This window comes from Penicillium paradoxum, assembly GCF_028828445.1.
Source record: "Penicillium paradoxum strain IBT 22861 chromosome Unknown utg000006l_segment0_segment0, whole genome shotgun sequence".
NCBI lineage: Eukaryota > Fungi > Ascomycota > Eurotiomycetes > Eurotiales > Aspergillaceae > Penicillium > Penicillium paradoxum.
Window position 1 is genome coordinate 2,748,115 of NW_026643184.1, and position 23,144 is coordinate 2,771,258.

The window sequence follows — 23,144 nt, forward strand, 5'->3', positions numbered from 1 at the left end:
GGACTTGGGGATACGGGAAACAAAAATAAAAATAAGAAATCTTATGTTTCCACTGGTTTCACAATGTAGCTTGATGTAGTAACCGTACTGAAGGTTGTCTACTGGTATTATTTGTGTAGGTCATCCAATCTTGACTTGCAATTTGTCTGCACACGCTACATTAAACTTCCTGATCTATATACAAGGTCTCCGTTCTGGGGAGTGAAAACTGCTGCTTTACAAGAATCTCTTCCGATCGTAGCGGACAACAGCCTGTAGAATAACGGACGCACCCGTCGCGCAGTCCTCCGCAGTGGAGAACTCCTCCGGGTGATGACTGAGACCATCCTTGCATGGAATAAAGATCATGCTCGTCGGCACACGCTTGGAGGTAAACACACTATCGTGGCCAGCACCACTCATGATAGTCCGCACCAGCGACTTTGTGTCCGCAACAGAATCATCTGCGACAACTGCCTGCGCTGACTGCTGCACACAATCAATGCAGTCTTCGTGGAACTTAACAGCAGGAGAGTCGAAGTCCAGAGTCCACTCAACACGGCAGGGCTTGCCAATGCCAGCACCCTCAGCAGCAGCAATAGCATCGAAATCAACGCGCAACTCCTTCTCGACCTCGGCAACGAGTTCCGTCTCAGGGCCACGGATGTCCAAGCTAAAGCTAACCAGCCCAGGAACTGTGTTCACACTGCCAGGCTTTGCCTCGACAATACCAACACTGGCTAGACAACCCTTTGAAGCCGCCACTTCTCGTGCGCGCACCATCATTCGGGAGAACGCATAGAGGGCGTCTGCCCGATGTTCAAAGGCGGTGGTTCCTGTGTGTGTGTCTCGACCGATGACGTTGAGCCGGAACCATCTATAGGCCTGCACAGCTGTCACAACCCCGACTCGCTGGTTTGCGGAGACCAAATATGGGCCTTGCTCAATGTGAACCTCGAAATGGGCAGCCATTGGCGTCGATTTGTATGAACATGGAATGTCACCCAGATAACCGATCTTCTCCAGCGCACTCTTCATGTTTTCTGGCGCTGATGCTGCTGTGGGCAGCGATGCTACCGTCGGTACTTCTTTCAGACCGTGCGCATGTGCCAAAGGTATACACTCAGCCCATACGCCACTCGAGACCATACTGATTGGGAAACGAGCGCCCTCCTCGCTGGACATGGTCAGTGGAATACCTTCGGAGGTTTAGGGGCGGGTTCTTACTTGGTCCAATCGACAACGCCGACTCCTCCTTCCGTCTCTAGGCCCATCTCATCCATGGTCTTGATGACTTCAATTCCGGCCAACACACCAAGAATACCATCATATCGCCCACCAGTCGGCTGTGTATCAAGATGACTTCCAATGAATGTGGCCGGTACGTCCGCTCTGCGACCAGGACGGACGGCAAAGATATTACCCATCTCGTCCACCGTGACATTACACTTGAGATCTTTCATGGTCTGGATGAACCAATCACGGACACTCTTATCATCTTCTGAGAGCGCCAAGCGCTGCATACCGGTATCTGTAGGGCCGCTATCAGTCGCAAAGGCTGTTAGCGGTTATTTGCTAGCAAGGAATAGATGTAGCTTACTCTCCCCATCTGATCCCCGACCCCCATTGGCATGAGTGGTGAAGATCTGTAGCCAGGCGATCCTTGTTGGCCCTGAGCGCCGAGACCTCAGCTTCAGAGAGCTCCGTTGTCAACATGGCGTGTATTGGGGATGAAGTAAACGTTCGAGTTAGGCTGAGACAGGCTTCTTGTAATGGAGACACGTGTGAGGAATTGCAAAAAGACGAGACGACATAAGTCGGGCTTTATAAGAACTGCATGGTCATTGATAAGAAGTGGAGTGGCGGACAAAAGTCCGCGATAGTATACTTCCCCGCAATAGCGGCATTTGCGACTCACAGTCACTTACGTGCATTCGGGAATGTCATATGTTTTATGTCATCGTCTCAATATTGCTCTATCAACAGAAGTGACCCCATCGTTATTGGGGTCGTGACAGTCACGAGTGGTGTGTGGGTATTTCCAGTGACGAAGCCACGGGTTTGTTGCATGAGTGTCGGTGATAATATCCAACTTGCTCTTCTCGATAGATACCAAAGTGCCCGATAGCCAGTGAATACCTTCGCCGACCACGATGGCTACAGGAAACTTGACGGCCTTGACTGACCTCGCTCGAGCTTGTGGATGATATCTGAGTACTTATCGCCGGCCAACATGGCTTGTCTTGCGTTATGCAACCATCATATTTTGGTTGCCTTCGCTGAAACTGCTTTTCATGGCTCTTTCTCAAACGTTTGCACCGGAGATCCGGGTGATAACGCACGGATCGATCGCTTATCTCGATTTTCTCGAGATTTACCGCAATATTATCTCTACTTCGTCTGTCTCCGACTTCTCTCATGGGAAAAGATTGAGTTCCCAAGAGCTAAGCTATCTTCCCGTTCAATCTTCAAGTATTGCCCTAAGCCGCTGGAATCTGGAGACTTTTACCTTCGAGAACCTTTGCCCATTGGTCATTACTCACAATATACCCATTGCCAGTTTTATTTCATTCATCCACAACTTGTTATGAGAAGATTCTACCATGGACCTGGTTTTGGAATCCCCGTCGAGTCGTTGCTCTATACAGAAATAGTACCAGAGTATCTCGAACATACCAACTTTCCTTTCAACTAAAACGACCAGAAAGTCGTTGTGGGGGCATTGTTCTCTGCAGAGGATCGATTGCGCTCTTCGCCCCCTAGCTTGTGCTTGCAGACGCAAGAGCTGGCGGTAGTAGCACGGTAGAAGGTGCAACGGATGTGGCCATTGCAAGGATATAGAAATCTAAGCGTCTGCAGGCACATTAAAAGTTCTGCAAGCTTGGCTGGCACTATGCAGTCTCACATTGAGGGGTATTCCTCCTAAACAATAAAACCAGCGGATCAAGGGAGTTGCAAGAAATGCAATACCTCATGGAAGTTAGTGAGATCCCTAAAGTGAATGAAGAATCCGCATGCCTCATTTTTACCCGTTGGATAGACTTGGGACCAGGATTGAGCCCATATGATGCTCTCTGGAGGTATCGGCTTCCTTTTGAAACATTCGATGGATTAGCGGAGCATGAATTGGTCGACTCCCGCTTACGGGTTGAGAGAGATTCCAATGAGGCCGGCTTTCCAAATGCTAGGTCTGAAGGTGAAATGTATCACCGGAATCTTTCCTTGCTACAAGGACAGGCACAGAAAGGAATAATCCCCGAGCTAATATGTGGAGCCTCCATGTTGCATGGAGGGAACAAAACAAGCCCTTCTTGCTGTAATGTTCTCTGAAGATAGAGTGAGACATAATTCTACCAAGCCCAAGTGCAGTATTAGACATGATATTAAGGATAAAGCTTCACCCTGATCAATGACTTGCCTGGCTTACACGGGCCCAGTTGAAGTGGCAGACTTATAGCAGCCGATGAAGACAGTCTTTTTTCTAAGCCCAGACGTGCCTAGCAAGGGAATATCACGACGAGTAGCATAGAAAATGAGTTAGTCAAAATTAAGAGGCCACGGTCGATCACTTGCCCGAATTTCCAAACAAATCGAGTAAGAGAATTTGCGGGTTGGTGTGGATATGAGACCCAGACTAGGGAGCTCGTCTACTCATCCTTACTACTGACTCACTTCACTCTTCCTCCTCTTCTTTTCCACAGCTCCCTTCCACATAACCTCCTTCTTCCATATTCATGAACCAGCAGACGGTCCCTCTTAGATTCTCTGGTGATTTCTCACAAACTGACTTCTGTGCCGATCCGTGGTCCTCTGGGGACCAAGTCCGTCGCGGGATAGGATGATAGGACATCTGCTATGAATAGAGCCGTCCGTGACGACTGCCGTCAAGATGAGACATTCGGAGTACCCGCGACAACTGTTGTAAGTGTGACTCCGAAAGACTTGCTACAATGTAGCTATCAAGTCCTCCTTCCTGACGAAGAAGTCCACTAATGATTACCCCCCCAAGGGGTATATCAATGCAGGTCCGTTCTCGCTTCTTGCCTGCTATCCCTATGTCAATGAGACTGAAAAACACGTCTCCGCTCAACGGAGACCGAGAATCCGCTACATTCCCCAACAAAGCCAGTGAGGCAGACACTGACGGCCGTGAGGTTTCGAGGTCAGAAACAGCGGGGGGTTCCTCATAAGGAACTACTTTCTCATGGAAGTTGGTCTTTACTGTATGCATATCTCCGGTTGAAAAAGAAAGGCAAAGCTAGCCGGACTCTTTTCTCAGTGCATCTCACGGTCAAGCTTTGAGGCTTCATGGGATGTATCCAAGTCCATGGCAGCTCAGGAGCGGCTAGACCAAGAACAAACAGTTCCAGCTCAAGGATGGGTAGATGGGCTTCATGCTCTCTTCAAAGATACCATCTCCCCAGCTAACTAGGGACAACATCTAGAAATACCATGAAACTTTGTGGTAGATCATTTTATCATGCGATTTGCAGGATCCAATATCTTAATGAAAATAGACATTCAGAAGATTGTAATTGACTGTCATTTCTTTGTTGTAGTACAATGATACCAAGCAGAGATTACCTAGGTACAGTACGTCATGTCAAATTCTGGAATATGGTGGGGTCGATGTCTCTGCGTGTGTTGTGTACATAACGTACACCCATTACCCAAATAGGCACCGGAGGCTCAACACACCACATCACCCTTCAACCCCATCCTACGCGTAACCAGCATTCTCCAAAACTGCTTAAACCCCTTCAAATTGACGAGGAAAAAAAATCCAAGAAAAACTCAGGCTCAGGAATAACAAATCAAAAAAAGATGTGACAAACCCAGCCGGGGTGGTGGCGAGACATCCGCCCAGCGACTCGCGAGGTCCAAGGGATTCGAACCCGTGTAGGTGACGTTGCAGATAGTCAGGGAACAGGTATGGTTCCTACGATCTAACCACTCGGCCACCTGGGTTTCGCAATGGTAGCTACGTTGACTCTGATACTTGACCACCGTTTGTGATATCACGTGACGCTTTGGCCCTAACTGGTTTGCTTTTTTTGGCAACTTCCTTTACTATTTCTAGGTTCCTCTTTCCAACTATGACCGCTAATTTCTCTTGATCGTTCTGAATGTACTTTGTTACGGTTTTGTCTATTCCTGCCGTCATTGAGATGAATCTTGCCTGCAGTTGTACTACCTAAACATGGGAACCATACCGACATGCTTCTAGGCCGTCTTTTGAGCCATCTTAAGCGGTGCTGGATAAAGAAGCTCTCTAGTTTTCCCAGTAAAGTTATCTACGTGCTAAAGCTATAGTGTCGGATTGTAAAGGTCATTTGTCGAATAGCAACAACTTAACAAGGTTGTTGGTAAATTGTTATGTAGCTACAATAGCCTGCGCGGTTCAGAAAAATACAAAGAGAGGTAGCAGTCAGTTACACAGCCCCCTAGTCCCAGAGGTCTTCGGATGGCCAGTTCAGAGGCCCCTCCAACTCATCAAAGAGACCCAAAGGATCTATAGGATCCCACACAACCTTCTCATCATCAGCAGCCTCCTCGTTCTGCTTGTCAACATTCTCTGCCGGGACCTCAGGCTGGGAGATAACATTGGCAGAAAGCGAGGGAACGGGCGAGACGACGGGTGAAGCAACAGGCAAAGCGACAGACGAGGCAACAGGCAAAGCGGCGGACGAGGCAACAGATGAAGCCACAGGTGAAGCCACAGGCAAAGCGACGGGCTCGACGACAGGTGAAGCGACAGGCGAAGTGACGGGCGAAGCGTCAGGAGTCACAGAGGCCTCGGGGCCCGGCTCAGTAGTTTCTTCAGAGGCAGCTGCCGCCTCTTTGAACCCATTAGTATCCATTTAATCATGAATCTTCTTGTGAGACATACTCTTTCTTTTATTCGCCCTCTTACGGCCGGCTCGCGAGTAAGCACGCTTGCGCTTGACCTTAGGTGGCAGTGCGGAATCCCGCTGGCGGGGGACGACGGGGGGCTAAAACAATCAAGTCTAAGCTTGAATCATCAGAAGATCTGAGAGAAGCCGGGTCCTCACCACCTCAATCCCTGCCTCACGTAGTTTTCTGCGGAAGCTCGCTTTCTTTTTCTTTTTGAGGTCTTCCGCGGGGTTGGTGCCATCTTCCATAATGATATTAAATGATGATAATAATCGAAATGGAGATGGAAATGGGGATGATGATTGAAAGGCTGAGATGAGACAGGAAGACGAGGAGAGGGGAGATAGCTTGTTTACGCGTGGGGAGGGAAAGAGCAAGCAGCTTTGTTGTCGACTCAGGCAGATTTTGGTGACTAGTGTCTACCTTTCACTCTAGGAATAACAGCTATGTATTGGCTACACTGTAGCAGTAACCAAGAGACACAGTTGATGAAACGAGCTTTGTTTCTTCTCTCGAGTGGATGGTAGCAAGTAAGTACTATCCCATTCGGAGCATCAAACATGAAACATATCCGGGATATTCGGGTATCCGGCCTCCATCACCATCCATACGAATTCTTTGTTCGAATCGGCAGAGAAGCCTCTTCGTATGAATCCATATTGATGTTTTCCTCGTCCATATCCTTGCCCTTATTAGCATTTCTCTCGGCCTCCTCATCCTCCTCTCTCAGTACCTCTTTCACTGCCTCGTGCAGGCGGAAATCAGCCTCCCAGTCATCGGTATCCGTCTCATCTTCCTCCTTCTTTGGAAGAGAACGCTGACCCAATAGCTTCCGCTTACGCTCATACCGCTTTTGAGCAGCATCGATCTGCCGTTGCCACTTAGCAACAACAGTATCTATTCATTCAACTGTTAGCAGCCATCCATCAATAGTGTGTACGGCGGTACATACCCTCCTCGGCCCACTCCTTGAGGATATCTCGCTTGCTTTTCCCACTATCGGCTTCTGAAACTTGTGAGACGGGACCTGACTTCACTGAGTATGGTAACACATACCGTCCCTCAGAGCGCGCTCTTGTGCCCGCTTGATGTATCTTCTCTTCATGGCCCCTGTTCAATGGTTAGTAGGTACGCCGTCAGATTTGTCATAGCACGTACTCTCTTTCTTCAGTTTCCAGTAGCGGGTTTGGCATCTTTTGGTGATGCGGAAGGTGGGTGTGGGCTTTTGTTTGAAATTGTGCCTGAGCATGCATAGGTATTGCTATCATGAGTCCAGATATTAGTCCATATGCTCAAGTGGGCTGCAGTGCTGTCGTGCTGTCGTGCTGTAGTGAAATATGGAGTGGGGTGGTGTACTCACAGGGTACACGGGCTGTGGCTTGGACTCTTTAGCCACGTCCATGCTTTCAGGCTTGTCCGTCACGGCGGCATCTGAAGTGGGCTCGCTGGCTTCCACGTGGTCACCAGAGAGGTCCCCAGGTGGATTCCCGGACATCTTGGCAAGTGATTCTGATAAAAGAAGATGACGATTGATGAAAATACAAAGACGGAAGAGTGTTGGGGATGGGAGATTGGTAGAGAGATAAGGAAGGAGACAAGGCGAGCTGTTTCCTCGCAAGAACTTTTGAAAAGTGAGCAATAAACGTGTCTGGCGCTAGTTGCCATTTACGTGTTTGTCGCTCACGCACGTCTTTACCTGAAGACCACCAGGTGACTCGTGGACGATTGAAGGTGTTGACAATGTATATACTCCGTACACGATGTATATATGAATAATTATGTGAGGGTGATCTAAACATGTAGAAGAGTATATAGAGCTGAAATATCTTGATTCAATATAAATATAGAGAAGGAGTGGGAAAGAATCCTAGTATGCCTCCTCCACAAAAGGGATTTATAGATCCCTCGAGAAGCAAACAGATTGCCGGCTGAGGCTAACAAGACTAGATACCCTCTTGTTACTACATATGATCCTTTTCTATCACCATCCATTTCCTCGTAGTACCCTCCCAACGGTGTCCTCCTCCGTATGTTGTATACCGTTGCGGAGTCCCCTGATGCCGATCAGCTTAGGGCACGGGTATCCACATGCAGATCGAGGGCCAGGGTCTTACTTCAGGGGAGATTAAGGAGAGACAACCTTGGAAATAGATTCATTTCCTTTTAATCAAAAAGTCGTATAAGACCTCCTATTTTTTGACCGATTAAAAAAAAAAGCCCCCAAACCCCTCGTCGTGTGCCCTACGGTAATAGTGCCGATCACGTGGATTTCGCCTCAACCTCGACCAGTGGTTGAACAATCAATTTTTTTTTTTTTTTTTGCCCGAGAGGCAAATAAATCACCATTATATCCATCATATACACTGCCCTCTTCCGTTTCCACTGCATCAAAAGCGTGGTCAATACGACACGAAACCCTCCACTCCAAAGATCCAGAACACATCCAGAACACATCCAGAACGCATCCAGAACGCATCCCACTCGAAAGGAGCCGCCGATCGCCCAAATCTATACTCTAATTCCACACATCACATCTCTCTCACAAGAGCCAACAAAAACCCACAATGTTCGAAGATTTCTCCTTCACATCACCAACCTCCCGATCATCCGCCACAGATCCAGACGACCACCTCTCCGTCAACGACAGCACCCTCATCTCCCCACTCTCCTCCCGCTGTCCCTCCCCCCAACACCGACTCCGCAACTCCCGCCGCTTCCGCCAACCCCCAACATCCGTCCCCTTCCCCTACGCCGACCCCAAACCCCTCTCTATCGCAACCCTAACCCAAAAACTCCACGAACACACCCTCTCCCCATCAACCCGCCCCTCCCATCCCTACCCAGGCTACGTCCTCACCCCGCCAGACACAGACCACTCCGACGACGGCATAGACTCCCCCTCCACAAGCCCGACCTTCTACCCCCCAGACCTGGTCTCCGATCTCCCCGATCTCGGCCTCGGCGTGCCCTTCTACCCGGACGTCCGCGCCCAGCGCCAGCAGATCTCGCGGCTGCAGTGCAACCAGAGCGAGATCGAGGCGATGCAGCGGTCGCTGATGGAGGCGCCGGAGTTGGACGGCGAGGACTGGCATCCGAGTTCTTTGCCGCCGCGGGCGTCGCCGCGGAGGCGGGCGTTGACGCTGGCGAGGAGTCGGTTTGGGCCGGAGGGGGAGAGGGGCCGGAGGCGGAGTTCGGTGGTTTTGAGTAGTCGGGTGGAGAAGAATGGGAAGAGGAATGAGCAGGGGTTGAGGAGGAAGAGTTTGGTTAGTGCGGCTTTGGCTTCGATGGTTGAGAGGGAGGATTAGGGGGTTATATATATTGCTTGCTTTTTTCGGATTGATACCCGTGAATATATTTCAATGCTTTTTGCGTGTTGCTTGTTGCATGTTGCATGAGGGGGCTGCAAGGGGTGCTGTGCCTTTTATAGATTTTGTTCTAGACCGTCTCCTCGGGAGTGGCATTGGGATCATGGTTATGATTGTGTCACTCGGTTGAGTACTTGATGAATAAAAATGATATTTGTCAAATTTGAATAAAGTACAAGGCGAGTCTCAGACTCGGGGTGAAAATGGTAAAAAGGACAAGGTAGAAGAAGCCCGAAGAAGAAGAAGAAGAAGAAGAAGAAGAAGAAGAAGCCCAAGAAAATATATAAAACAAAAGAAAACAACCAAGTGCAGTGTCCAATCTCAAGCACCAAACCGCTAAGCGCCAAATCATCATGAGCATAAATCATAACCCAAATCCCAGTCAAAATCTCTCCGGGTTCTCAGAACCCACACTAAAAGAAAATGAAAATAGAACGAAGGTGAAAAAAGAAGAAAGGAAGAGTAAAAAAAAGTAAAGGTGAAAAAAAAAAAGAAAAGAAGATTAAGCACCTGTTCTGTGAAGAAGTGTCAGTTACCAGACCGCCAGCTAAAGAACTTCTTCAGCCCTTTGCCTCGCACATGCTTCCGCTCATCACTCTTCCGCCGCTGAAACTCGAATCGCGAGTCCAGCTCCCGACCGCCCCGCTGCAGGTCATCTAGTGTCCGCGCGGTATTGCCCCGCAACCCCATCGTCTCGGCATTCGCAGCTGCGAGGACAGACTGAACATGTGGGTCAAAGTACACCGGATCGTAGGCGTACGAGTCCGGGGCTGGATAGGGGAGTCTGGAGGTGGACATGGAATGTGGGTGATGGTAGGAGCCCCAGTGGGTATACATGGGTGAATGGACGGGGGAATCGATCGGGGTGTCAAGCGGGGTTTCGCGAGGTGTGGGCAGTTCCTCATGTTGTGGAGATCTATGTTCAGGTCTATGTTCAGGTTCGTGTTCGTGTTCGTGTTGGTATGGGTATTCGTGTTGGTCGGTGAGTTCTTCGGGTTCGAAGAAAATGCCTCTATCGCGTTCGTCGACCTGGGCCCACTCGCCGTTGGCGTAGACGGGGGACCCGGGCTCGCCGATTTCGCTCTCCGAGTAGAATGTTTGGGTGGATGGGGTTGAGGGGCGGCGGGAGAGATCTAGGGCGGGGGGATTGGATTCTTCTCTTATGGAGATCATGTGTGGATTTTGTCTATCGAATGCGTGCTCATTGTATGTGTCGTGAGAGATTTCGTTCTCGGTGTTTCGTACAGATCGGCTCCAGTAGTTGAAGGTTTGTTCGTTGAGAGAATAGTCAGAGAGAGCGCGGATATGCCCGTGGATTCCCGGTGAAGATGGCGGGAGGTCCGTTGGTTGCCCTTTGGGCGTGGAGGATTCAGCTGCAAAGGATGTGTACAGCGGGCTTGTCGAGTAGAACGATGGCAATGAGGCATCAGTGAATTGGGACAGGGACACCCGGTCCAGTCCTTGTTCGAGAGAGAAAGTCGATTCTCGCTGGTTATCGGCAGAGACGATAGAGCAGCTATCGACATCTTCGATGTATGAGACGATGCGTGCTAGATCCAACGACTTGCGTGGATTGAGGATCTCAAAGCAGGCGCCACCGTGGGTGACGGTGGCAACGGCCCGCGTGCTGGCCAGCATTGAGTTCGAGTCTTCAGTTCGAGCAGATCGCCGTGCTTCTGCTTGAGCCTGTGCGTTCTTCTGCACCTTTTCCCGGAAGGTATTCTAAAATTTCTGTTAGTGGGCTGATTCTCTATAGTATAGTGCCACCCGACTCACTAAGCGTTTCCTGTTCGGTCTAGTACGAGGGCCGATGTCCGGAACGACTGTGACTCGTGGAGCAGGAGAAGAGCGATAATGCACTATTGATCTGTCAATCACAGGTTCCACCACCGAACCAAAAAAAAAAAAAGTGAAGAGCAACTTACCAGGCTGGGCTTCTCCAATCTCTGGCTCCTCACTCTGCTGAGAGATGATACTATGCGAGTACGAAGGAGACAACGGCGGAGTACTCGAGGCCGCGGACGACACAGAGATAGGATACGAGGTGAGAGGGGGCGGGCGGTTCAAATGCAACGCAGCTGGTTTTCGCTTCAATGGTCTCCCTCCATGATCGGCACGATCGCCGACGCAGTCTGCGGATTTGGAGAGGAATTTCCGGTAATCGTGGAGAGAGAGGGCTCCCGTGATCCCAGATTTGATGGATCGAGGGGGCAGAGACATAGCGTCTGCCGAAAGGGGTTTGGGTAACGAAGTAGTACATGCATGGTGATCATGTAGTTCGAGACACTTGTGGCAGAGGGGGCTGTCCAGCAGCTCTCCGTGCCAGATATCACTGGCAGCCGAGTAGTGGTTTTCGTTCATTGCGTTCGAGGATCAAGATCAAGCTCGTCTTGACTTTGCGCTCTTGAAGAGCTTTGAATCTTGAGGGTTCTTCTTTTGCGAGTCCACTTTTTAGATTGTCGATATATCCGATGCATATAGATCGAATCCACTTCTCCACATGGAACTTGATTCGTCAACTTCCCACTGCAAGGGAGTGAGAAAGAGAGAGGGCAACTGCTATAGATCACAACAAATAAAGCTGCAAGGTACGGGCTAATTTTAAATGTCCAGAGCCCGGGACGAACGGAATGTGTGCCTGAAGGTTATCCACGTTATCCACATGGAGACCAGGAGTCTAGAAGCCGAACCAGTCCAGGCCAGCGTTAAACCAGTTCGCGAATAAAAGCCGAAGGCAAAGACAAGGGACTAGACCCTTCACGATCGACTCGCAAGACCCATGGTTCATGCCCCACGACTCATCGACGTCATGACTGAAACAGGAGGCAGGAGGCAGGGAACAGGAAACAGGAAACAAGAATGGGAAACAATAAGGGGAAAGTCGGTCTGCAGACTATCGGATATATTACAATCATATTGTATACGGAGTACGCAGAGCCCAAAGCCCGAATCACTTGCAGATGATCTCAGCCTCGATCACTTTAATGGAGCCCACCAATCCCCTGAAGACCCTTCCGAACAAGTCCCCAACCCCCCAGAACCAGAACCAGTCGGCATCCAGAACGAGTCTCTGACTCCCGAGCAAGGCAAAAGACCCAACGTCCTCCGGCTACTTTCCCTGATTGGCTCTGGAATCATTGTGGCAAGAATCATTTTTTCTGCTTTTTGGGCCTTTTTTTTTCTTTTCTCGATCTTTGATTCCGAAGAGGTTGTTTCCGTACGGAGTACGGAGTACTCCATTCTTCTCTGCATCATGAACCGGTCATCTGTGAGACGTATGATGCACCGTTGATGCACGGCAGGAGATTTCCGTATTCGGACTATTTCCCCGGTCTTTCTTCGGGACGTTCAAGTTCATATTCGAGTTCATGATTCATACTCCGTACTCCGTACACGGTTCCGCTGGTCAGAATTTTCTTTATACGCGGTGGTGGGTTTGGGATGAACTCCCTCAACTGGTTTCCATGGTCGGGCACGATCTCGTATCAAGGAACAAGGCACACCTGCAGACGCACAGATCGACATGCCAGCTCAGAAATATTCAGTCTGCAATGTGACTGCACCCCCAACCGTTTCACATGCATGCCGCTACAATTGTAACGGGGAGCTCGTTGCCCTAGGCAGTACGGAGTACCTGGGTTGTCATCGCCTCGTGTACTCCGTACGGAGGCTTGGGACTTGGTAGCAGGTGTATCGGAGTCCTCCGTACGGAGTATCCCGTGAGGACATCCAAATGAGTGAACATCCCGACTATCCTCGGGCGCGACCGCATTGTCGGAGAATACCTACTTCAGACCATCCATGTACATATGTAGCATGTATTGCATACTCGCATCAGACAAGATATATTCAAGACGCTGCTATATTCAAAGACTCCCATCATGCAGACTTAAACTATGACGATATCAAAGCAAAGGGGGAAAACAATTTAAGATCGTAATGCATCATGTGGTATCAAACTGATGAGCCAAAAACAAACAGATAAACACACAAACCGAGAACAAAAAAAAAAAAAAGAGAACATTCACTATGCACGTATGTACGCAAGGGCCGAATCACCCCAACCACGCCCTCGTGCATCCCCCTCTCAGTACCGTTTATACTTCTAAAGCCCAAGTTAGCCACACACTCAAAACCGGGATTGTCCAGGAACCACTTACGTCTTCCATTTTACGCCGATTGCTCGGGTCCAGGGTATTCCCCGCGCCGAGCAGAGTTTGTCCCACGGCCTTGGAAACTCCGATGGCGGGTCGGAGGATCACCGTCGGGGCACGCTTCCACACGGCCTTTGCAGCGGCCTTGGCACTGCCGCTCTCGACCACCTCGCCAGGTACCGCAACGATTGCGTCACGAGCCAGGAGCAGATCACGTTCTAGACCGCTGAATGCCCCGCGCAGTCCTTGCACCACCCCAACCGGCTGGTCGGCGTAGAGGGAGATCTTCTTCGCTTCGTCTTCGTCAAGGGAATCGTCGTCGAAGGTTGTCGCATTAGGCGTAGTCAGCATGTCCTCGGCGCCTTGGAGAACGGTTTGCGTCCCGATGGCGAGTTTGGCTCCGAGCTTGACTAGCTCGTTGGAGGTTGTTTTGGCGAAGGCGAGTGCGCCCTTTTGGATGCTGCGCACGATTCGGCCGTCCTTTTTGTATTCGCGCATCGGAACAACAACGAGGTCGCGAACGCCGCCTCCGACGTTGACTAAGGACCGGATTGGTGCGAGACCGGCGAGCACGCCGGGGAGTTGGTTCTTCTTGACGTCCGGCATCCAGATATCATTGAGCGTTTGACCCAATCGGTCGAATCCAGACACTCCATAGATAATCACATGTCGTAGTACCATGTCAGCACCGTCTAGGACGAAGAAGTTCATGAACTCGGTCGTGCGGCCGGAGCGAAGTCCTGCGTAGTCAACCCGCTTGGGCTTGAAATCTAGTTTGACTTGCACAGCATTGACCTCCACTCGTTGCAGGAATGGAACATCGCCCGGGGTGCCCGATGGCTCTGCGGATTCGTCTCTAAACTCGAAGAACCGACTCATGAAGTCGAGAGCATCTTGATCAACGTGTAACCGAATAGGGAGAACAGTGGCCTACTGAGGTTAGTAGGTTAAATTGAGCACGCAATCTGGATGACAAACCTTAAGAACAATCTCGGAAGCAGCTAGCTCGGGCACAGGCTTCACAGTCAGAATTTCAAGATGAATCATGCTGGTGCCGCTTTCTTTCTCGCCAGCCTCACGCATGTAGGTTGCGAACTTCTTCCATGTAGATGTCGGAACGTGGTCATAGATCTCGAGATCCTTGATCCGCACATCCAACGAGCTTTGCGTCTCTTCCGAGCCCGGCGGGAAGACAATCAAATCGGCGGAGACACCCTTCAACTCAAATGTCATTTTGTGATGCTTGCTCCGATGCAGTCGCAGCTTCTTCTCTCTCTTGGAAGTCGGGCGGCCCTGGCGACTGCCCGCCCCAGTCACAGTGGTTGATGTTGCATAGCTCCCGGTCTCACTGGTCAAATCATCAATGTCATGGTTGATCTCGCGATGGAGTTCGCGTGGGTCCTTGTTGGCTGGGATGCCGATATAGATAGAATTGAAGAGGAAGTCACCAATGACAGACTCCTCTTCGTCTTCTGTTGAAGATGGTACCCGCGAGCCCCTAGCACGTCGCTCTGTAGCCTTGATCTCCACGTCCTTAACGGCTTTAGATATTGTGTCGCGGGTGCGTTGCCAATCATATCCATCAAAGAGGTTCCAGATGAAATGCACGTCTCGTACGCGTACACGCAAAGGACTACGTTCGAGCTTTGTGTCGTTGGTAATACCGTAGGTGTTCTGGGTCGAGTCCCATCGATGTGCAGTTCCGCCTACTGCTGACTTCTTGGCGAAGTGGTCTTCCTGGAAGTCTAATTCTGTCATGCTGGAAGACACTTCGTAATGAGAATGGAAGCTGTTCAGAAGATCGTTAGATCCTGCTTCCAGGCTTTCAGCGCCCACACCACCAGGACCGCCCTTGACGGGATAGAAGTCGCTGACATATTCAAGCTCGTCAGTCAGCTGATCTTCCAAGGATGGTTCTCCGGAGTTGGCTTTCAGGTCATCGTGAATAGGAATAGTGGGATCAGCCGCAAATGCATCCCCGGTAAATGAGGCAAACATGTCTTGGATAGGCATAACCTCTGTTCGATATTTAACACTAACGCTTGGCGGAGTGGGAGGTTGAAGACCATTCAGAATGCTGATGAGTGTTTGAGTTGAATCCGCGCAAGTCTCAAGAATCAACAGATCATCCTTCAGCTCGACATCCAGAGACTTTGTCCCGTCTTCTGCACTATTCAGTTTAACACCAGCAGTTGCCGATGAGATCGAAGACACGGGAACATAACCTTGGTCGATATAAGCTTGAGCTTGGGTAGTCTGAGCAACAGCCGAGCTGCGTTGGTGCAGATTATCAGCACCCTCGTGCCATACGTCATCAATGATCATGAGCGAGGCTTTTCTGATATCGAACGATGCTTCTGCGGATTCATCTCCACGCATGCTTCCTCCAAATTTGGCATTGGTGAGAACGGCGAGGCCTTTGGCGGGGGAATTGCGAGGATTCAAGCCAAGCACACAATCCCGGAACACAACTGCCAGTTTGAGCGGCTTCGCTGAACTGAGGGATGCATTCAGTCTCTCTGACCCAGTCAAGACTGGTAATAGTATGGAGTGCTCCGTAAGACTGGCGATGGAATTAGCCATGCTACTGGCCAAATCCCCGCTCATCTTGTCGCCTCCCAGTCCAAGGAAGGCCGTCACTGATGGTACGGTGTACTCGACAAGGAGATTGTGCAATTTGATTTTATAAGTTGGATCCATCTCATCGGGAATGAAACGAGCCATGAGGACCGGCGGGCGAGAAAGGGTTGGATCCTGATATTTGTTCGGCGGCCACAGGGCTTCTTTCACCAGAATCTCATCGCCATTCCGACTGACAGCCATAGTTCCGATTTGGGCCGCAGTTAGCGAGGGCATGGTGATGTGTGCAACTTCAACACCAGTAAGATGACTTTTTATATCCCCAACTTCTCCACCAATGTGGACATTTCCGTGTAAGTCACGGACCAGGACCAGAGTGAGAATGCCAGGGCGATCATCTTCAGGCAAGTATTTGGTAACATTGGAAAGTCGACTCAGCTCGGCGCCAAGGAATGTAAGAGGTTCCAACCCACTTGTATCTGAAATAAGTGTTTCCAAGCGTCCAACTGTCACACGAAGAACCGACCCTTGTCGCCGCTGTCGCAACAGCGTGTCTAGCATAATATCGTCTTCTTCTTCAAATTTGTCTTGGGATGGCGTAATCAACGTTAAGAGCCGATCAAGATCAACCTCCTTAGGAGCAAACAGGAACTCAAGACGAATATTGTTCAGGGTAATCTTCGCAGGAGAGTCCGCTGAATTGTCAGCAAGCGAAAGTGGCCCAATGAGTTTCGCTTTGTCTATTTGGATACCAATCCCTTCGAACCGGCTGACAATTTTGACGGCGGTCGTCGTCAGCTGAAGACAGTGAGTCTCTCCAGTAACATCCAACAGGATAGCACCCACTCGGGCATTGATTTTCCAGAGAGTCGACGTGCTTTTAACCGTTTCTACAATTGGAGCGGGTGTTTCGAAGTGGACACCACGGGGGCGCTGGTTAGAGAGTGGAGAGCTTCCTTTCACTGTGGACACCGACGACATGGAACTTCCAAGTTCGAGGATGGTACTCAGGCCACCCATCCAGCCTAAAACCTCTTCCAGTCGCTGGATATTGAGGTCGATATGAAGAGGTAACGTAGAAATGTCAACTTTAGCCAGATCTGGCGACTTGGCCAGAGAGATAGAGATGTCTCCTTGGGTGGGGGAGAGCACATCCCGTGTAGATTCACGCATCTTCAACATCTCATCAAAGAAGATGATATCTTCCGATGCAAACCCAAACGCAAACTTGGATATGTCAAGATTCAGCTTGGTGCTGGTACCTTGAGTTGAAAGGCGAGCATCCAGGCCAGATAAAGTTAGACGAAGGATCACATCTTCGATATTGTAGGGGAGGATACAAAGGCGAGCCGGCATTCTGAGACGAATAGACGTGTCCTGAAACACGTTCAATGAACCTTATTGAAAACGCATGGACGACAAGATGAACGGGTGGTTTGCGCTCGGATTGATCGCTTCGGGGCTGCTTCTCAGGCGCCTCGTTTTCAGCCGTACCAAGAGCATGCAATACCTTCTGTCCTATCTTGGTGAGAAGCCACCCGGTGGCAATATCAAAATGGAGCGAGGCAGAAAGCACTTCCACGGCGATTCCAGGTAGCTCATTTCCAGAGCCCGACTGGGCTTGTTCCTCAACAACGCATTTTCCAAACCGAGTAGACTTGTAAGCCCTAGAGGCTATGAGGCTTTCTTCGGGTGCAGAATCCTCGAAGCCAACAGTGGATTCTTTGAGGTCAATGTCTTCCTTCTCCTTTTGGGGCATAGGTGACGGCTCTTCTAACGATTCTTCTTCGGAACTAGGAGATGAGACCCATAGGAAAATCTTATCGACAGTCAAGACTGACTTTCGCATTTCATTGATCCTGTGGAGACCAGGACTTGATGGGGTTGAAGGTCTGTCCTTGTGCAATGACAGAGACCGAGCTTCATTGTCCAAATAATGCTGCTCAGTGAAGCCTTCCTCTAAGGAAGTTGTAGATTTCGAAATCGCTTCATTTTCAACCAGGGTCGACTGCGCCAAATCGGCAGGTGGAATATTTGTAGAATGATCACTAGAGGTACTTTGTGACTTTGATGCTCCGTCAAACGAGCCCCATGCCCCTGGCATGTTCGGCATGAAGCTCTCACTCGCTTCCTGGCTGATAGCACTCATGTAAAGACTTTGTGCTTCATTATGGGAGAAGTACTTGGACTCGTTAAGATCGGCACTTGGTTGTTTTCCCTGTGAGTGTGGGCTGTTAGGCTCTGAAGAAGCCGAAGATGTGCTCGAAGGGTGGGATGATGCGCTTAATCGTGATGTTTCGTTACGTTCATTTTCATCGTAATTATTGTAATGCTGGATGGATTGTGTGGTCTGGTCGGTTTCAGAGCCAATCTGGCCGTGACATGTGTTGTAGGCCTGGGACCCATGATAGCTGTCTGTTGGAATTGGGGCATGCTCGGAGTATGAGGCATGATGGCTTTGATAAATGCTTTCTGGGCCAGGGAAGGAGTAGCCTTTCCATTCACTCCTTGCTGCTTGACCCTCTTGGGGACGTATTATCGGTGACCGCTGTTCATCGAAATCATCAAATTGATTATCGATCACCGAGTCCAAATATCCTGGGTTGTCTTGGAATGGGTCATCACCAAACATCCGAGAGTCTTCCAGGTATCCGCCATGGCGACTCCCTGACTCTGAGTCTGCGTCTGAGAATCGTCCATCATTGGAAAATTCAGACGCCTCTAAGCTATGAGTGGAAGCACTTGGAAGATCAAATGCTTGTGGTCGTTCCAAGATAGTCGATTGGGTCATAGCGAGGATGTCTGAATCAGAGCTGTCCAAGGGAGAAGGAGATGATGCTCTACTTGACGGTTGGCTCCCCTTTGAACGCATTGTCGTCGTCGGAGAGGCAGGAGCAGCAAACCGAGAATAGTTCGAGAACACCATTGGGTCCGCAATCAAGCCAAGATTGATGTCCAAGATCGAAATAAGCCGCTTTCCTTCCCGGAAAGGCAAAGCGTCCTCCAATCCATGGGTTTTCTCAGATACTCCGTGTACATCGATTTCCCCAACACTCAACAGACCTGAAACAAGATCCGGCTTGTGTTCAGGTTGCTGTTTTGATGGTGCATCCTGCTTCAACTCCATGTCCACTCGCACAGACACATCTCTGATCTTGAGTTGGAGTCGGTCCACCACTCCTTTTAAGAACCCGGCCACAAAGCTCGGCAATGACAACGTCTCATTCCCAAGACCCTCCTCTTCGTCCCCGTCGGCGCCCCATGCTAATGGATCATGAGGCAGGACTTGGGACTGTGACGATATCGCAGCTTGTAGCTCCTCTCTTTCTTCTTTGGGCTCCGACTCAAGGAACGACTCCGCAAGACCAGACGGTGTGGGCACCGCCAAATTTTCAGCATTTCGTTTCCCTTGTTTCTCCTGATTTAACTCCTCGGGCAATAAACGAATGTGTATGTCGATACCGTCTGCCTCACAGAGGATGCCGCTATTGTGGAAATCGGCTGGGAGTGTGAGACGAAGGAACCGTACCCGGGCGCTGAGTAGCTCGCATGAGGGAGGTAGATTGAGGATAGTTGATAATTTCTATGTCACAGTATCGAACGGTTAGTCCGCACCGCTCCACATGTCGCGTTCGGTGATCACGAAGCACCGCCCCGCCTCCCGCAGAGGGTCACCACTCCTACTCACCTCTAGTATGAGGCCAATATCTCTTAACTCAATAGTAGACCGCTGGCCCCAGCGGATCCCTAGGTTATCTAGATCCAAGGCCTCTGTGTCGACCAGACCCACGCGAGACAGGGCGTATTTGAGTAGCCGCTTCTGGAAGAACGATGGCATGAAGTACGAGGCCATCGTGACTGAGAGCCGGGAGTGGGCTCGTTCATCCGTGAACGCAGATCATTGAGAAAGCAACAAAATAAAATCCAGAAATCAGCCAGCCCCGACAAAGCGGAGTGGATGAGGAGTCGTGAAGGGGGGAATGTTCAACAATGACGTTCCGGGCACCTGATAAAGGCGATAAGTAACCCGAGTCAGGCGGCGACGTGCCAACTCACCGATTGTTGACTTCAATGTTGAGATGACACCAGATTGGTCAATTATTATTGCACTGACAGGTTATGAGTCTCAAATTGTATGTTGTACTTCAATAATTGATGGAAGGCGGCACTAGTTGAATTATTGCTAAACAGCTTTTATATTCTCATGTTTGTTCTTGTTAGGCTACTATGTGACAGGTATCCTGTGGGCAACATAACAGGAGCTTAGTCCTCATCAGCATCGAATTCAGCAAACTCCAAGACAATCCACTCGCAGAATTTCTCGAAGTCTGAGCCAAAATCACGCAAGCGCTCGGATTTTAATCCCTTTCCCATTACCCCGTTCTGGATGCCAGCTTTCCACTCAGCTGTTGACTGGTCTTCATAGCAGCTCCACCGGATGGAGTTCTGGGCCATCATTGATAGGCCGACCAAATCCACATTTTCCAGTCCCTGCAAAGCCTGCCAGAAATCGTGTGTCAATCCATTCCGTCCGTGCCCAAGAATTGCGGGGTCATCGTTGCACAGCGAAACGGCGACGCCTCTGGATAGCAGTGCTGGCAAAGGATGGGATTTGATGGAGCTAGCAAGACGCAGCACTTCATTTGAGATCGGGCAGCATTCAATAAGAATCTTCTTCTCTTTGACTAAATCAATGAGCAGAGGATGCTTGTAAAGAGAGAATCCATGGCCGATTCGTCGAGTGCCTAGAAGGATGGCATCAAAGAGGTTGTGGTCTGTCTCGTCGCCATCGCCAAGACATTCTCCGGCATGGAAAAAGAAGGGGATATCAACGCCTTCTTCCGCGCATTGTTTTCGGAACCAAAATAGCACCGGGACAAGATCGGCAAGAGGTCGCCCCAGATCCTCTTGGCCAACAAGATCAAACCCACTAATCAGATCAGGGAACTCTTGCTTCGTTTCAATACACTTCTTCATGCTATCGACAATCAAGTCATTGGAAAATATGCGGAGCGTAGTCCAAATAATCCGAGCATCGTAGAAGTTTTTCCCTTCTTCGGTTTGCTTAAACTCTGCCATGACCTCTTCCACGACACGACACCATCCAAAGTAGTCATCGTCGGCCTTATCGCTCCCTTCTTTCCGGAACTCGAAAACAAATGCAATGCGGAACTCCACGTAGCGAATCCCATCCGCAGCAAGCTGTCCCAGCAGACGGTGGAAACAAGCCCGGAAGATAGGCTCGTACATCATAATAGAATCGACGATGGGGAAAGTCCTGGTGAAGATAGACCAAATTGCGTCGACTCCATGATGGTGGTGGTAAGAATGTTCCGGCAGAAGCACACATCGATTTCTCAGCCATTTCCGGAAGCCCTGTTCCCCTCCATTGGGGAAGCTAGAGGCGGCTTTCTGAATCGAGATCAATGATGAAGCCTCGTATGTCTCTGACCAGATACTCGGCTTATCCTCTGATGCCTCCAGAGGCTGTGTGGAATACCGGAAATACACGGGCGCCTTTTCGTAGTCATTAGCTGTGATCAACGGGTTCGGGGCGAACATGTGGATGCCGGGCGTGGAGAATGCCTGATCAATCAGGAACTCGATATCGAACATGGCATCCATGTGGGCGTGCAGGAGAGAGCCCTTCGGCATCTGCTCTACGATCTTCCATAGTTTGGTCTTTTCCATGCGGCCTTTGGCCAGATTGAACATCACACCAGGATAGAGGATCTCATCTGACTGGTGGGCCGCAGCCTCGTCCAATCCGTTTGACCACACCTCATGTTGCTCCTGGGCTCGGATCTGCGACACTATCTTCGCCGCGCGGGCAGCGATGGGTGACAGAGATTTCCGAAGATTTGCATCTGTAGTAAAAAGTCAGATGTGGGAATTTTTGGTTTTGTTTGGATGTGAAATACCGTGACGTCGTTTCTGCTCTTCAGCGATCAACGCATCGCGTCCCTTCAAGTATTGTTGAATGAAGGGATCCTCAAACTGAGGGATGCCCTCCTCTAGTTCCCATGCATTATCGGTGTTCGCCATGGTTTGAGGTGATTCACAAAGTGGTGTAGAATCAAGGCTGTCAGATCATCGCGGGAGGGGCAGATAGCCCTCCCCGCCTTCTCCGTTTTCGTTTTAGTGTTCTAGTTGCCTGGAGTTGAATGCTACATCGCAATCGATTTTCTGTTATTGGCTCGGATTCCCGAGTTCAATTACCAACATTCCATAGGAGAGGCTCGTGAATTGGACCCAGTAGCGGTCTACGGCCAAAATGACCTAATACCGGTACATTATGCGATGTCCCCTGGTGCATGTCCACCAGTCCCCTGTGCCATGGGAGCCTAACTATGTATATAATTGCCATTACAGTACATTCAATAGAGTCCTGAGAGGTGGCCATTGACCACGCCGTTTATCTGGCCGAGGTCGAGAGCCACATCTCGCTCATCGTCCATAGGATAAACTAGAGCCGCCTCGTACGAGCTCGATTTATTGAGCGATGTTTAGCCTAAACCAGAATAGGCTGTGGTACTATTTCTAAGTGGATGATATCTGAGATGACTCTGCTACCGCTATCTCATGGTCTTTATGACCAGGTGAAACGGGTTTCAGGGACAATATGGACGAAAAGCAAAGTGGTCTGATTTCAGTTGCAGATGGCAGCAGGGAAAGCTAATGAGATAAGATCGACTCTGTATAAATCTCTGATACTACCTCCTTTCGAAATTTCAGGTTTTACCATAGGACATCGAGGTAGATAGATATTAATGAACTCCGTTGACGCGTGGTGGCCATCTCGGCAGACAGGGTAGTGACTAGTCCATAAGAAGGCCGAGTTCAGGCGGCAATAGATAAAATCATACTATTAGAAGTGATAGACTCTAAGCCTTTGCTATAGTGCAAATCCGACCGAAATAGTTGGAAGATCATAATTTCATAGCGGAAGTCACCTGCTCGGAGACTGGTCTGGGGGGCAATCAGTGTATAGCGAACAGACCACCACATGGACTTACCATGGCCCACAAAACCACATGGTGAAACTGGAGATTTTCACTAAGCCTAGATACGTAGGTTGGAAGGCATATTCCTTCCTTCCAATTCTCAAGAAACTTACATATGCAGTGTGCAGACTATCAACTCTCTGCCAGTGTTGGTTTGTACTATGCAT

General features: G+C 49.9%; 7 protein-coding genes across 7 annotated transcripts; 1 reads left to right on the forward strand and 6 right to left on the reverse strand.

Moving 5' to 3' along the window:
• Positions 1-216: 216 nt before the first annotated feature.
• N7457_007427 (M20 family metallo-hydrolase) lies at positions 217-1,695 on the reverse strand (the record flags this gene model as incomplete). The annotated part of the gene is made up of 3 exons (XM_057178470.1): positions 217-1,156; positions 1,207-1,521; positions 1,580-1,695. 3 exons carry the CDS (start codon positions 1,693-1,695, stop codon positions 217-219), a joined length of 1,371 nt encoding a protein of 456 aa, XP_057030214.1.
• Positions 1,696-5,423: 3,728 nt separating this feature from the next.
• N7457_007428 (uncharacterized protein) lies at positions 5,424-6,122 on the reverse strand (the record flags this gene model as incomplete). The annotated part of the gene is made up of 3 exons (XM_057178471.1): positions 5,424-5,818; positions 5,870-5,972; positions 6,033-6,122. The coding sequence occupies 3 exons, from the start codon at positions 6,120-6,122 to the stop codon at positions 5,424-5,426; spliced, it is 588 nt and encodes a 195-aa protein (XP_057030215.1).
• Positions 6,123-6,472: 350 nt separating this feature from the next.
• On the reverse strand, positions 6,473-7,369 carry N7457_007429 (uncharacterized protein; the record flags this gene model as incomplete). Its single annotated transcript, XM_057178472.1, has 5 exons — positions 6,473-6,771; positions 6,827-6,880; positions 6,931-6,984; positions 7,033-7,135; positions 7,235-7,369. The coding sequence occupies 5 exons, from the start codon at positions 7,367-7,369 to the stop codon at positions 6,473-6,475; spliced, it is 645 nt and encodes a 214-aa protein (XP_057030216.1).
• Positions 7,370-8,438: 1,069 nt separating this feature from the next.
• Positions 8,439-9,179, forward strand: N7457_007430 (uncharacterized protein; the record flags this gene model as incomplete). Its single annotated transcript, XM_057178473.1, has 1 exon — positions 8,439-9,179. One exon carries the CDS (start codon positions 8,439-8,441, stop codon positions 9,177-9,179), a length of 741 nt encoding a protein of 246 aa, XP_057030217.1.
• A 588-nt stretch (positions 9,180-9,767) lies between these two features.
• On the reverse strand, positions 9,768-11,600 carry N7457_007431 (oxidoreductase, short-chain dehydrogenase/reductase family; the record flags this gene model as incomplete). The annotated part of the gene is made up of 3 exons (XM_057178474.1): positions 9,768-10,961; positions 11,016-11,098; positions 11,165-11,600. The coding sequence occupies 3 exons, from the start codon at positions 11,598-11,600 to the stop codon at positions 9,768-9,770; spliced, it is 1,713 nt and encodes a 570-aa protein (XP_057030218.1).
• Positions 11,601-13,326: 1,726 nt separating this feature from the next.
• Positions 13,327-19,826, reverse strand: atg2 (uncharacterized protein; the record flags this gene model as incomplete). Its single annotated transcript, XM_057178475.1, has 5 exons — positions 13,327-13,344; positions 13,400-14,323; positions 14,372-17,330; positions 17,371-19,556; positions 19,662-19,826. 5 exons carry the CDS (start codon positions 19,824-19,826, stop codon positions 13,327-13,329), a joined length of 6,252 nt encoding a protein of 2,083 aa, XP_057030219.1.
• Positions 19,827-20,236: 410 nt separating this feature from the next.
• Positions 20,237-22,018, reverse strand: N7457_007433 (putative CECR1 family adenosine deaminase; the record flags this gene model as incomplete). The annotated part of the gene is made up of 2 exons (XM_057178476.1): positions 20,237-21,840; positions 21,895-22,018. 2 exons carry the CDS (start codon positions 22,016-22,018, stop codon positions 20,237-20,239), a joined length of 1,728 nt encoding a protein of 575 aa, XP_057030220.1.
• Positions 22,019-23,144: the final 1,126 nt, after the last annotated feature.